General features: G+C 39.6%; 2 protein-coding genes and 1 pseudogene across 7 annotated transcripts in view; 1 reads left to right on the top strand and 2 right to left on the bottom strand.

Moving 5' to 3' along the window:
- The window catches only part of LOC113685148 (monocarboxylate transporter 4), a 4965-nt gene extending 1529 nt beyond the window's left edge, over positions 1-3436 (bottom strand). The window contains exons 1-3 of the mRNA XM_027202628.2: positions 2905-3436; positions 1004-1791; positions 1-245 (exon numbers count right to left, since the gene is read on the bottom strand). The exon at positions 1-245 is cut by the window's left edge and continues 125 nt beyond it. Coding sequence (XP_027058429.2) covers positions 1-245; positions 1004-1791; positions 2905-3073 — 1202 coding nt within the window. The 5' untranslated portion in view covers positions 3074-3436. The remainder of the gene's footprint in view (positions 246-1003; positions 1792-2904) is intronic.
- Positions 3437-3578: 142 nt separating this feature from the next.
- LOC113685187 (monocarboxylate transporter 12) lies at positions 3579-13762 on the bottom strand. 6 transcript variants are annotated; one of them, XM_089195829.1, is made up of 6 exons: positions 13622-13762; positions 12311-12451; positions 11159-11359; positions 8107-8927; positions 5367-5736; positions 3579-4348 (listed from the first exon to the last, which is right to left on the bottom strand). In XM_089195829.1, the coding sequence occupies exons 3-6, from the start codon at positions 11325-11327 to the stop codon at positions 4167-4169; spliced, it is 1542 nt and encodes a 513-aa protein (XP_089051955.1). In that variant the 5' UTR covers positions 11328-11359; positions 12311-12451; positions 13622-13762; the 3' UTR covers positions 3579-4166. The 6 variants fall into 6 exon arrangements, with proteins under 6 accessions (XP_089051955.1, XP_089051958.1, XP_089051957.1 ...); XM_089195832.1 differs by having other exon boundaries at positions 12243-12451; positions 13622-13756; XM_089195831.1 differs by having other exon boundaries at positions 11159-11341; positions 12243-12451; positions 13622-13756.
- On the top strand, positions 6516-7130 carry LOC149049750 (uncharacterized; annotated as a pseudogene).
- Positions 13763-15187: the final 1425 nt, after the last annotated feature.

Below are 15187 nucleotides of genomic sequence, written 5' to 3'. Positions count from 1 at the left end.
CCATCAGCAATACCATAAATCACAGCAAAAACTTGAATTCCTGTGTAGTTTCTTATCACTGGAAGCACGACAATTGCAAACCCGTCAAGTAAAGCCCCAAACTGGTAAATATAAGTAGTATTTACCCAGATGACGTCACAAATCCTCCCTGTTACAACACGAGCCACGGAGGATAATAGACCAAAAGGTATAAAAAACCTGGATGCTGAGTCAGCAGAAATACCGAGTTCGAGGCAATAGTTTACCTGCGTAGAAAAATATTTGACTGAATTTAAAAAAGTCTTAAGCTCATTCTGCACGGCGTTATCTTGGTTTCGGTGGTGAAGAGCGAAAAAGCATTTCGTGTGGAACCACTGACAGTTAATTGGAATCTATCTGTACGACCAAAACTACAGAGAGGCACTGAGAGATTGGTTTCTTATCCAAAACCACCTCGCTATACGTAGTCTTGTGCGCTCAGAATAAGCAAACGTGCTCTAAATTTTGAAATTTGATCTTGCACCCTATTTAATATTTTAATGTTTCTCTGGCATGCATGGCCAACCATTGACAGAGACAGAAACGGAACTGGAATACGACAAGGTCAGGTAGGACAACGGAAAAAATAGCATCCATAAGTTAAAAATACAAAAAAAAAAAAAAAACACCTGAAAAATGAAAACAGTAACAAAAAGCCAAAAATAATATCCACTGACAATCAGGAATCTTCCTAGAGTAATGACATCGGCGAATCAAAACAAAAAACTAAGTAAGGTAAAATAATGGAAAACCAGTCAGAAATCAATGTGAACTGATAACATGTTTACGGCCTAGTGCCCTGGTAATCGCAGGTACTAGGACTAAGACGCAGTTGGTTTTGTGATTTCCAGACTCAGTGACTGACAGCTGCCCTGAACAATTGCAGGCTATAGTCAAACAAGCCGTGGATTATCCTCGAAAAAATCACTGGAAAATTTCTCAAAGTAAGTTCGTCAAAAATTTCATTTCATCATAACTGGCTTACCATATGTATTTGTGGAATGAAATGTCCAAACTTCATCAGACACAGACTTAAAACCGCCACCGTATAACATGGTATCTTGAATACAGAGAAGTCCAAAAGCGTGTTCAATTTGCCCAAACAGTTTGCTTCCCTACTGCCATCCGTTTTGGCCGCAGCATGCGAAGATCTCATTTGGCTTCTTTGCTGGGTCTCTGTTTGGCATTCGCTTTCAAAAATCTTTACCTTCCTCTCCTCATTAACTGTGGTTTGTTTTTTGTCGATCGCGTTCATCTCCATTTCTGGATGTCCTTCGCTCTCAGAGAGGAGCTTTGAGTTGCACTGGTTTGTTTTGCAATTACGTGACAGGTCCTCTGAAGTATCTGGAAGAGGATCACCGAAAGTAACCCCACATACGCACGCCATTACAAAAAAAGGTATACTAAGGATTCTGTAAGTTCCTCTCCAACCAAATATGTCAATCAGGAGCTGTAGTAAAGGGCCCATAATGAGAAGTCCACTGCTGCCCCCGACTGTGACGATTCCCACGGCAAGAGATTGCCATCTGCGAAAGTTCTTTGCTGTTATGAGAAAGTAGGACGAAAGCATCAATGCTGACCCTATGCCAAACACACATCCGTAAGTTAAAAACATCCATTCAAGACTTGTAGAATGCGGTGTCACTAACAAGCTCACGGCACAAACTAGACAGCCAAGAATAGAGGTGAAGCGACATCCGATGGTTTGGCACAAAAGTGATCCCAGAGAGCCAAGGAAAAAGGTTAAACCAATAGCAAGAGATCCGACCCACACTGAAAATGAAAAAAAAAAAAAAAAAAAAAAGAGCAAGTGAGCAACAAATGAAATGGGAAAAGGTAAGAACATAAAAAGGGCGACTAACAACAGTGAATTTTCTGATCGGAAAAGAAAAGATCTTTCCCTTGTCAAGAGGGTCTATAGTTTGCCTAATCTTCATCGTTTCAAACCTGAGTAACGGAAACATTCTTGCAGAGTCAGTTGTGGCAGTTATACCTTTCCGTCTAAGCGCCAGTTTGCTTTCTGTGAACGTCAGAGGTCCTAACGTCAACATTTTATTGGCTGTCGGCTATTTGCAGGGGCTCTGTACTGACATAGCCTGCAGAACAGGCTTGATTTTTTTGCGTTTTTCAGTCGAATGGAGGGAAGCGCCAAGCGGCGCGTAGTGCGGGTCGCGCGCGAGGAGAAAAGGGCAATATTCTTTGCCTCGCGCTTCGCGCGCGCGCTCGTGTACCGCGCTTCGGCCCCGCTAATCGGTCTGTTCTGCAGGCTAAAGTTGACATATTTCAGCAAGAAGGCATGAAGCACGGTTGTAGATAAGAGCCGGCAGCCGGCGAAATACGCCGGCTTCTCTGCAAGGTTTCGCTGGCTACTTTCATTGCTTCGAGAGCCCGTACAGAGATGATGTTTATCAGGTCTAAACTTGGGCTCAATAAAAATATGAATTTGCACTCCCTATCTTTTCTTAAACATAAAAAGACTCCTGACTCAAGGTTAGTTTAAAAACTTTCTGATGGGGACTGTCTTTTTGACAAATCTTGCTGCAGTGGCAGGAAAGTACGAACGATATGACGTTTTGTCCGCCATAATGGATTTCGAGACCCACAACCGTTTACCTTTAGAAAAGCTCCGGCTACTTAAAACCTTGATAAAGGCAAAAATTTCGTCAACAAGCCACCTCAAAAAGAAAAAAAATTGAAATGAAAAGGATATCTATATAAAAACAAAAGGAAAGTGGCAAAGATTCATGAAAATTCATTGCAAACGGGGCTTGATATTCTGAAAATTACGTTATCGTGTCGACCAGATGTCGACCTAAATACGTATATTTGAGTACACGAGCTTGTGAAATGCTTGATATCAATTGAGACAGCGACTGAGAAACTCACCAGTTTTCTGTCGACTTTCCCCAAACTCCTTTATTAACTCTGGGAGAAGCACTCCAAAGCTGAGCGCAAAACCAAGATTAAGTGCTTGGCAAACACAAGAACATACGCTAACGATCCACGAAAATAAACTATCTGGTCGGTGCTGCAAAATTTTGTCTATCTTAGTCATCACGTAGTCTAGTCTCGTGAATGACAAGGAATTCACATTAGAACAGGACAGGTTTGAGTTGGTTATGCCAGCTGACTCACGTGCTATTTTTCGTGTAGTAAAAAAATATACAGATATTTCCGATAATTGAGTGTCGAGACATAAAAACGACTAATCCTTGGTATAAGTTACTCATTAACAAATGTTCTCACGTACTCTCGCTGGCATTGTAGTTAACTCGATAATCGATCAATAGCCATTGTTTGGGAAATAAGCCCGCACACCTCCCTAGGGGAGATCGAAGCTCGAGGAAAACGCCAGGGATCCGTGAGGCTAAATTTGATTAAACAAATCAAATTTCAGGGGTGAGGTGACGAGAAGAATGAAGGATAATCATGGGCACAAGCCATTCAATATCACACGATCGCGAAGTCACGCATTCTTGAATAACGTTTTCTAAGAGGTACTTAGGTTTGATGTGAACCGCTCAGAGTTCCTTATGAAAATTTCCTTAGCTCAACGATCGCACAATTTTTCTCACTTTTATTCCTCTGACTATTACAAGATATTTGTAATCATCAATTATTAGGGACTTCTGGTGATGTTTGGAGGTTTGTGATGTTTGTGGGATCCATTTTGGAGGCACCAATTAAGACAATATTTCTTTATCATTCATCAAACTTTAAGGATTATCTATTAAAAAAGTTATTCATATGCGCATTCTTACATGTAACCTGTTTGGCGTTCTTTTCCGTCTCCTTTTACCCAAGTGGGTGAAGTGGGGGTTACACGAAATAAAGATTGAGAGGGAATCAAAAAAGTCTATCGGTTGTCGCTTCGCTCATGCTTCTCCTGTTCGGCTAAAAGGTCGACGGGTTACCTTCGGCGAGAGAAGTCGCTTAGAGCAACTTAGAGTATCTTTTGGTGTCAAGGCAACTTCATGTGACAATGCACCGCGTCGCTATAGGGAGCTGACGTCGCACCCATCTAATACAAATATCCCGTATATATAAATTCTTTCAGCCCGGGATTTACTTTCTTGTATATCTAACACACCTGGTACACAAAATTGCAAATTTTAGTCTCTCAAAATAGTTTCTTGAAGCCTTACTAACTAGCAATTTCCGCCATCCCTATACAAAGTCACAGGACCCTGTCCTTTTTTCTTTTTCAAGTCAAATTGTTTCTTCGTTTTGAGGCAGAACAGAACCAGTGGCATCAGACCAGCTACTTGTGTCACAATACCAGCCACCAGAAAAGCCCAAGTATAGCAGTCAGAGATATCAGCCAGGAACCCTGGAATAGAATAACATCGGAACTATTCACACTCCGTCAGAAATATGTGTTAGCGATAAGAGGGGAGTGGCATTGACGAATTTGTATAATTAAATGGGTTGCTTTTTCATGTATTTCTTCTTTCTTTATTCAGAGAGCAAGCTGAAAATTTACCATCGTTCTTATTCCGATTATACACAAAACGCTTCTGCTGATCCCTGCATTATGCAGGACACGTGTCACATACATACTTCATATATGGCTCCTTTCTCCTACGCTCATGACAAAACGAATAGCACTTTTCGTTCGGTTAGAATCGCATCCCAGTTCTAGTTACTGGTCAGTGGCGCTCGTGAGCGTTTTGGATTTCCAAACATACTATTTCAAAGTGTAACAACCACCGAAACTGCCGGAGAGCTTGAGGACGATTCAGAGAACGGCTTTTGATGGGGCCAGATGCTTTTGGTTCGACGTTAATTTCCATCCCGAAATGGCAGCTAAACACCTTGCAAAACCAGTTGGGGTTGATAACCATGCACGTAACGTCACAATATGGCGACAACTTCGGTAATCGAAGATTTTCGTACCTAATTCGAAATGTTTGCTGTTTATTCATTATTACGTTGCTTTTTATTCATTATTACTCGCCGTAATCACAAGTTCCTGCGATCACAAGTTCCAGTCGAAACAATTGCTTTAGTAAACTCAGTGTGGTTCGGCTTTCGGACGCCATAATGAATATGTTATTGTTGCCTCAGTAACATATCACGTGAACGTGAATCTGACCAGCGATTGGTTATTGTTTTGTTTTGGTCTGGGTTATCAAATTTGATAAATATCCTGAACTGAAAACAAGACTTGATTTCTCACGCTCACTGCCGTCTATAAAAATGCCGCGCTTAAAGAACAGGAGAAACCGACAAAGGCTTGCTTGCTTTTCAGTGCTACATTATTTCACAAAGTCTTGTCGTCATAAATAGTTGGTGTTAAAAAAAAACTGTGCTCTCCATACACCAGATAATTGATCGGGCTTACTCACCAGCAAATGGTGATCCGGCCACTATTCCAAGTGACAGAAGAGTATTTCCCAGGCCTAACCCAGCCGCTCTGCGCTCCTCGTCCACACTGAACATCAGAAGTGAGTTCATTGTTGTAATAAAGATGCCATCAGCAAGACCATAAACCACGGAAAAGACTTGAAATGCTGTGTATTTTCTTATTACTGGAAGCACAACGATGGCAAATCCGTCTAATATAACTCCAAATTGGTAAATATAAATAGTATTCACCCAAGTGACGTCACAAATCCTTCCTGTTGCAATACGAGCTATGCTGGATGATAAACCAAAAAGTATAAAAAGTCTGGATGCCGAGTCAGCAGAAATACCAAGATCGAGGCAATATTTCACCTACGGATTAGGACGAAAGATAGCTTAGCGACCGGTCATTATTTACTGCCATAAAGCTCTGTAATATTCTTATGATTCTCCCTCATTAGCAGATCATTGGCAGCCAATTTTATCTCCCCTTTACGATCTAATTGTGACGACTGACCTCCTCCCTCCCTCCATTACCCCTGGAAAACACTCGATTCCCCAAAATACTCCTACTCCTCCCCTCGCCTAACTGAATTTCTTTGCTCGACATTATCCTGACATGCTAATAACGATAATGTTGAGATTTGAATGCCTTTGCTCAAAAACCCCTGAAAACATATCAGCACAAATGAAATAACCCGATGATAATAAAAAGTGTCGTTGTTGTTGGTTTTTTTTCAGAGTCAAATATCTTGGCAATTCACCTTTTGGGCTTTAGATTTCACGTATAGTGTCACGTGACTTTTGATGTAAACAAACCCCGAAAGTTCGGGAAAAACGTTTCTTCGCTCAAAATTGCCATCTTTCTTTGTCACTTATCTGATCGTTTGTCAAGCAAGTTGTCATTTCGCTGCCGTTGAAACAGATACGAAGAATGTTACTGGAAGCGTTGCGGCATCGAATAATCGAACTAGTTCTGCGTACAGTTATACAGTGATGTATCTGATCAGGTATTTTCAGGGTGTTAAGTACATAGACAGGAAATTAGTGCCCACGAACTGCTGTAGAACGTGAGGAAGCCTTGATTCCCAAAGATAAAACCCATTTCAACTCCATGAACGTGTACGATTGCAGTTGTATACCTAAACATAATGGTTACGACAAAGAGATGTGCTTATGACACCTGCAGAAACGATTCACGATACCTCAACTCCTGGGTAAGAAACGCTAACGGCGACCCGGTCAAGTTTTTTCCATTTTCAGGGGACAGTTAGACAAAAGGAGAGAATGCAAAGGTGGATAAGGTCATGTCATCGAGGTGACTAGTTTGTGCAAGAAGGACAGCAACGTTTGTAGTCTAAATTTGGTCGGTGAAAATTGGCCAACAGAAGAGGATCTTGATCCCATATCTGCTGTAGCTAGTAAAGAAAGGGTAAGTTAATTCAGTCATTCTTTAAATCGTTGTTTTGTCTTTGGGATAAATATGTATACCATGCCTAGATGTCGCGACTCAATCGTAAACGGAAGGCATCTTGAGAGCGAGAAGCAGACAAAGAGAGGCGCAGGAAAGTTTGCCTTGAACGATCAGTGGCAAAAACCCTTCTGACACTTGATCGTCAAAACTGATAAATCGAAAGAGGAATACGCAGTAGTCAAAGCCCTTTTAAATCTGAGCGTAGAGCTAATGATGAATTCAGGAGACTAAATCAAATTATTAAAAATGCCGTACAATCCAAACGGCGGCGACGCGTTAAAATTGTCTACAGTCTTCAGAAAAAATGGATTGGGTACTAGCATATTATGAATTATTAATTCGTCTAAAGCAGTGGCGTCGCTTTTTCGAAATTTGGATCCACTGACAGAACCATTTTTTCGACTGCGGAGGTGATTTCCACTAACGAGGTTCCAAGTATTCGCTCTCTGAAATTCCCCTTTCTTGTAGATATTTTTTAAGCTATGCCACACTCATTGCGTTGAGTCAGCTTTACTTTGTGATCTGCCATTCTTAAGTTTAACTCTTCTTGAAAGTTGTTCTGAGTTTCGCAGAACTTCCCACTTAAGGTTAAAAAAAATCGGTATATTTATCAGCTAAGGAAATCCACACCCAGATACGTAATTTCGTGTGGGAATTAAGGCTTCTTCACGTTCTACAGCGATTCGTGGGCACTAATTTTCAGACAGAAGTGATTTTATTTAACAATCTACGCACACAACACCCCGAAAATACCTGATCAGATACATCACTGTACGCAGAACTAGTTCGATTATTCCATGCCGCAATTCTTCCTGTAACATTCTTCGCATCTGTTTCAACGGCAGCGAAATGACAACTTACTTGATAAACGATCAGAAAATGATAATAGAAAGACGCCAACTTTGAGCGAAGAACACTTCTTTAAAGAGCGAAGTTATTTAAGAAAAATTTCCAAAGCCGAAGTTTGGACATATGTGTTTCGAGCTCGACTCAATATCCGAACTTTCGGCGTTTGTTTACATCATAAGTCACGTGACACTACACGTGAAATCTAAAGCCCAAAAGGTGAATTTCTGAGGATGACTGCATTGATCCAATAGTAATCATTCAGAGCGAGAAAAAATGCTCCATGATATGGTTTTTTTCGTTTTGGTTAGAGAAATTCTCCAAGGCGTTATCATGCACCTCTTGATATAGCAGAAGTGAAGTGTTTACTAGTTTTTGTTTTTTTTTTGCATTTAGGATTACAATTACTAACAGTGACTTACCAGATGTATCTGTGGTGTGAAATGGCTAAAATTCATCAAAAGAAGGCTCAATGTCGCCACAGTGTAAGAGGGAACTGCAAATACGGAAAAGTCTAAAAATTTGGATAGTTTTTCTGAAGACTTGTCCGTATTGGGGTCATCTTTGGCCACCACCTGCCGTGATTTGGCTGTAAATAGCATTTGTCTAGCCTTCTGGTAGGCGACCGCCGGCAGTGATTCAATTCCATCTCTATTTTCTTGTTCATTAATCTTGCTTGTTCGGCTTCTATAAACTGCTGAATTTTCAGAATCTTCCGTGAAGTTCATGTTTATTCTTCCCACTTCCATGGCACACTCGGCCAATTCACCTGCGTTAAAAGTGCAGTTCTGTGAGGAAGTTTTAAATGAATCTGAACTGATAGGATCACCAAATGTAGCTCCACAAATAAACACCATTACAATGAAGGGTGCACTAATGATCCTGTATACTCCTCTCCAACCATATTCGTCAATCAGGAGCTGTAATGAAGGGCCAATGATTAAGACTCCGATGCTGCCCCCAACCGAAACGATCCCCACTGCGAATGACTGCCACCTTCGAAAGTTCTTAGCTGTTATGAGAAAGTAAGATGAAAACAGTAATGAAGATCCCAAGCCATACAAACAACCATAAGTGAGAAACATCCATTGAAGACCAGAAGAATATGCAGTGAGGAACAAGCTGGCACCACATAGCAAACATCCAAGTATGGCCGTGCAGCGGCAACCAATCGTTTGGCAGAGAAATGATGCAAGCGGACCAAGAAAGAAAGTCAAACCGAGTGCCAAAGATCCAACCCAAACTGAAATTGCAAAAGAAAACGATTTTGAAAGTTAGCAAGCAAAGTTATCCATGCGAATATTTGAACACGTTTAAGAGCTCAAGGTCACGCTTCCTATGTCTTCGACATGCAGGGATAGGAAATGTTATATTTATGTACATAGAATACTGAAGTGATTTAGCTAGCTATAGTTCAAAATTATTTCAAGGTTACCCACGAGATTTTTAAATCTCAAGGACTTAAAAGTCCTTGAGGGATTGTGCTAGTCTTAGCCCTCACAATTAATTTCCTTATTAATAACTGTCTTGTAATTGTTTGATTATTCTAGGGCTTGTTGCTATGTTATGAGTCTTTTTTATGATTGTGTGGGTTTCGCTTACTATTGTGTAGTCCTGTTATGAGGAGTTTGTCTTTTCATCGCTATTGAGATTTGATTTCTGATCACTGACGTTCGTCGGTGATTATGTTTGGGTCTAATGGTTTACTGAATTTGGTGTGGACCAATGCAAGTTGTTTCGGTTTTAGTGTTCAAAGATTGGCTCTTAATTAGAGCATATCAAGTACTTTGCAATTGTTTTTCATGTCTACGAGTCTCTTAGTGCTTTGATGAGTTAGTCAGGTCCTTAAACTAAACACGTTCATCAATAGAGTACTTAAGAGTATCAACGAAAGCGAGTACAAGAGAGAGAACTAACGAGAGAAGTACGTAAGTTGGCTTTAGAAGATGCAGAAAAGAAGCAGAAGAATACAGAAGAGCCTCTACGCATCGTAACAACATGAAAGAAACATCGCTAATTTGTACTGAGTCCTCAGATAAAAAAAGTTGCTCATTGGTTTAGTCACGAGCATTTCCGAGTTGAATTTTACATTTTTGTCAGCGTAAGCAAAATAAACCCGAAATCTAAAATCCTGTCGTTACAGCATGAAAAAGGAAGAAGATTCATACAGATTGAATTGAACCCCAGACCTGCCGTTTTTATCAGCTGTTTTCGAAGTGTGTCTGCTTCCTTACTTTAGGTTATTTCCGAAATGTCTTCATCGGAAAACACACCTGAGCCCGGCACCAGTAGTGGTGCACGTGCTCTCACGTATTCAGAAGTCGTGCAAGGAATATCTGCGCCTTTGGATAATGACTTGTGGTATCGTTACCAAAAGCAAGACTTCGAGGAGGCCACGCGGATTGCCTTGGAGGCGTTGCTTAATGACTTTCCGCCGGTAAGTAGACCTATGTTCATTGCCGTTCATTATACTTTTTGCTGACGATTAGAGTAAAACCTGGAGACAAAAACTTAGTCGCCCTTATCAATTTTAATTTTAGAGATGTAAGAGTGACTCTGAAGACAGTCTAGATAAGACAACCCCTGGATTTAATCATGCACTTGGCTGTTTTCTATTTTAATATATTTTTATTTTAATATTTCTTATTTAATCATTGATTTATTTTTTTTAGTTTTTTTGAACCCTCGACATATTACCCTCATCCTCGACATGTAACCCTCGACCCTCGACGCTCGACCATAAGGCAGACTCAACGAAATGACTTCATTGATCCGTGGCTTAAAATGCTTGTTTATGTCGCGTCAGTGATGATTACAGACTAGCAAAAGAAATTAAAACGTGCAACCAACGATTGAAAGTTACGAAGGCTGGCAGAACCCATGCAACATGACAGGAAGTAAAGCCGTACAAAAACACCCACAGAAGTCCCTTTGGTATATTTTCTTCGACTTTTTTTTAATTTAACGTTGACATTCTAATCGTGTTGAACATCGTAGGAAATTGGCTCAACTAAAAAGTCTATCAGATGAACTGGCTATTTATGACTTGACCTCTCCCCATATCAACACGGCCTCCGGTTTATTTGGTGCAAAGATAACCACAAAAGCTTGGTAAGAGTTCGCTCACATAGGTCATACTGATGCAATAACAGATGAGCCATACAATTCCCTCAATTATGTTTTAGTAACGTGCAGTCGACAAAATTATATGAGTCGCAGTCATCTATCATATGCGAGTGTCGACATAAATCAAGCAAGTATCCGCTTTCTTATCAATGAGGACGTTATATTATTTGGTAAAATTTCCGCACAGCCCCATACTATTGTAAAACAAATCTGTTTTCCCAATGGCAGTGTATTGTTTTAGTCATTGTTTTCTCTATTCAAGAAATGAATGCATAATGAAGTATGGGGCTGTGCGGAAATTTTACCTATTATTTTCAGACATAGCTGCAATGGCATGAAGAAACTTACCAGTTTTTTGCCGGCTTTCTCCGAATTCCTTCATAACTTCAGGAAGCAACACTCCGTAGCTAAAAGAAAAACCAAGGTTCACCGCTTGACAAAAAGCGGCGCAAACGCAAACCAACCACGAAAACAAACTCTCCGGTCTGTGCTGCATGCGTTTGCACATTCTGTTCATTTTTGGTGTTGTTTCTGAAAACAAAAGATCAGCTACATACCTAAATCGTTGTTTAGATCATTGAGCAAATCTGTTATAAATGCAAATTGAGGTCGACCGAAGTGGCAATCTTTCGAGAAACTAAGAGATGATACTTTTGGATATAATAATACATTCCGCAAGAATGCCAGCTTGCATCGATAATTCAGCTAACTTGAACATTGGTTTTGATAAAAGAGTATTTCTAAATATTGTCTGGGTGCCTTTCTGTCTTCAAAGTCATGAACCCTTAATGACCTACGGTTGAATCCCGGTCGATAGCTTGAACAATTTTGCCCTTGGTAACTCGAACCCTCGATAGCTTGAACCTCCCGCCAGGTCATTCTTTACATATTTGTATCCTCGACAACTCGAACCACATCGAGTCACGTCTATCAATACGTGGCAAATCAAAACAAACAGTGTACTGCAGTCTCAAACATTTACGTTGCGTTCTGATTTCATGTAGTGATCCATTTTCACTCGATTTTTCCATGATTAAATTTTATTAAAATAAATACTGTATGATTTCCGGTCCTTTGTTTTTGTTTTAACCCCCGATAACTCGAATCTTTCTCATTTTCCCTGGAAGATGCGAGGATCCAACTGTATATCTAAGAATATCATCGGGGGCAGAAAGCCAATTGTTCTTGCAAATTGTTCTCAAGATTCAACGAATTGTGTACAATGGTACAATGAACAAGAAATCACAACTTAGGAAATTAGTTTGCGTCACTGCACACCAAATGTTAAAGAGATGCACAAAACTGGCTGACGTTTCGAGCGTTAGCCCTTCATAGGAGCAACTGACGAAGGGCTTACGCTCGAAACGTCAGCCTTTAAACTCTTTACGGTGGTCAATTTACGTTTTCAACTCAGTTGTTAACACTAAATTACTTGTTATACTCTCCCACCGACGCAGCACCAGTTTCTAGATACACCACGAGCTAACCTGTACAACTTACCTGATAGCCACAGAGATTTCGAATGTGTTGATCACAAACAGACGCAAAAATAAACACTCCCGATTGTTTTTTCATAAGCGTTGAGACTCTACACAATTACTCTGGCTGGCTGTTTATTCTTCGTTTCCACGTGACGTCATCCTAATTAAAAACATGAAGAATTATCAATGCTTTTGAGATTTTAGTGAAGTTAGTTATTAAAACAGCTGAAAACTTATCTTTTCACAAATTTCCAGTTTGTTAGGGTTTTTCGTCTTGTGATGACGCAAGGTTGAATATCTAAGCTAATACGTGACACGATATTCAAATAGAGGCCGAGAATGCTGTCACCTTAGTTAAAAAAGTGACTTATCCGCTGAGATTTCCGGGTCTAAACAGTCCCTCTTTGAGAATAAGTACTCATATAGATATTTATGAGCCCTAAGAAGACAACCACAGGTTTTTTATCGCAAAACTCGATTACATGCGTTTTCATTAGCTTCCGAACGCCATATTTGTGCCCTTCAGAAAGAAACGAACCATGAGCAGACCACACTACGGGTTCGTGGTTAATAGTTATTGACATGAGACGAACAAAATCTATTAGGGTTATGAATAAAGCTTTCCAAATTGTTTACTTAAATTTCATCTCCAACGTCCGAATATCTCAATAAAGTTAAATGAAATGTGAATCGATGCATTTGTGGTTTGATTTATGCTTCATGGGCGTTTAGAGCATCTTTTTACAAAATTACTTTTGGCCGGAGGACGTTAAGAGAAGAAAAGGAGACAAGGCTTGCAACTATAACCACACATTTAAAATCATTTAAAATGCCTGTTGTGTTATAAACCCAGGAGTTCTCTGTTCACAGTCAATGTTTCCTCATTAGCTAAATGTGTGCTCGGCTTCCTTTTGGTAATGCAAATTAAGTGTTACTGACCTCTTATTTACTCTAAGGCTTAATTCGTGAATTGCTGTCAGATAAAATCATCCTTTATATCCACAGTTTTGTACACCACAGTTATTGAACTAGATAACCTGTACAATACACTTGATTGCCACAGAGTTAAGATAAGAAAAGGAGACAAGGCTTGCAACTATAACCATACAGTTAAAATGCCTGTTGTGTTACTAACCCAGGAGTTTCTGCTCTGTTCACAGTTAATGTTTCCTCATTAGCTAAATGTGTGCTCGGCTTTCTTATGGTAATGCAAATTAAGTGTTACTGACTGCTTATTTACTCTAAGGCTAAATTTGTGAGTGCTGTCAGATAAAATCATCCTTTATATCCACAGTTTTAGATACACCACTAGCTAACCTGTACAACTTACCTGATAGCCACAGAGATTTCGAATGTGTTGATTACAGACAGACGCAAAAATAAATACTTCCGATTGTTTTTTCATAAGCTTTGAGACTATTCACAATTACTCTGGCTGGCTGTTTAGTCTTCGTTTCCACGTGACGTCATCCTAATTAAAAACATGAAGAATTATCAATCCTTTTGAGATTTTAGTGAAGTTAGTTATTAAAACAGCTGAAAACTTATCTTTTCATAAATTTCCAGTTTGTTAAGGTTTTTCGTCTTGTGATGACGCAAGGTTGAATATCTAAGCTAATACGTGACACGATATTCAAATAGAGGCCGAGAATGCTGTCACCTTAGTTAAAAAAGTGACTTATCCGCTGAGATTTCGCGGTCTAACCAGTCCCTCTTTGAGAATAAGTACTCATATAGATATTTATGAGCCCTAAGAAGACAACCACAGGTTTTTTATCGCAAAACTCGATTACATGCGTTTTCATTAGCTTCCGAACGCCATATTTGTGCCCTTCAGAAAGAAACGAACCATGAGCAGACCACACTACGGGTTCGTGGTTAATAGTTATTGACATGAGACGAACAAAATCTATTAGGGTTATGAATAAAGCTTTCCAAATTGTTTACTTAAATTTCATCTCCAACGTCCGAATATCTCAATAAAGTTAAATGAAATGTGAATCGATGCATTTGTGGTTTGATTTATGCTTCATGGGCGTTTAGAGCATCTTTTTACAAAATTACTTTTGGCCGGAGGCCGTTAAGAGAAGAAAAGGAGACAAGGCTTGCAACTATAACCACACATTTAAAACGCCTGTTGTGTTATAAACCCAGGAGTTCTCTGTTCACAGTTAATGTTTCCTCATTAGCTAAATGTGTGCTCGGCTTTCTTTTGGTAATGCAAATTAAGTGTTACTGACTGCTTATTTACTCGAAGGCTTAATTCGTGAATTGCTGACAGATAAAATCATCCTTTATATCCACAGTTTTGTACACCACAGTTATTGAACTAGATAACCTGTACAATACACTTGATTGCCACAGAGTTAAGATAAGAAAAGGAGACAAGGCTTGCAACTATAACCATACAGTTAAAATGCCTGTTGTGTTACTAACCCAGGAGTTTCTGCTCTGTTCACAGTTAATGTTTTCTCATTAGCTAAATGTGTGCTCGGCTTTCTTTTGGTAATGCAAATTAAGTGTTACTGACTGCTTATTTACTCTAAGGCTAAATTCGTGAGTGCTGTCAGATAAAATCATCCTTTATATCCACAGTTTTAGATACACCACTAGCTAACCTGTACAACTTACCTGATAGCCACAGAGATTTCGAATGTGTTGATTACAGACAGACGCAAAAATAAATACTTCCGATTGTTTTTTCATAAGCTTTGAGACTATTCACAATTACTCTGGCTGGCTGTTTAGTCTTCGTTTCCACGTGACGTCATCCTAATTAAAAACATGAAGAATTATCAATCCTTTTGAGATTTTAGTGAAGTTAGTTATTAAAACAGCTGAAAACTTATCTTTTCACAAATTTCCAGTTTGTTAAGGTTTTTCGTCTTGTGATGAC

This window comes from Pocillopora damicornis, chromosome 2, assembly GCF_964200805.1.
Source record: "Pocillopora damicornis chromosome 2, jaPocDami1.2, whole genome shotgun sequence".
Classification (NCBI taxonomy): domain Eukaryota; kingdom Metazoa; phylum Cnidaria; class Anthozoa; order Scleractinia; family Pocilloporidae; genus Pocillopora; species Pocillopora damicornis.
The sequence above is the reverse complement of the archived record's forward strand: the minus strand, read 5'-3'. Positions and strand labels throughout refer to the sequence as shown.

Coding starts and splice junctions, on each gene's coding strand:
- LOC113685187 (XM_089195828.1), bottom strand. CDS start 11,689: ATGACCTGGCGGGAGGTTCAAGCTATCGAGGGTTCGAGTTACCAAGGG. Junction 5,737..8,106: donor TCACACCACAGATACATCTG/GTAAGTCACTGT, acceptor CCTAATCCGTAG/GTGAAATATTGCCTCGATCT. Junction 4,349..5,366: donor GGCCGGATCACCATTTGCTG/GTGAGTAAGCCC, acceptor ATTCTATTCCAG/GGTTCCTGGCTGATATCTCT.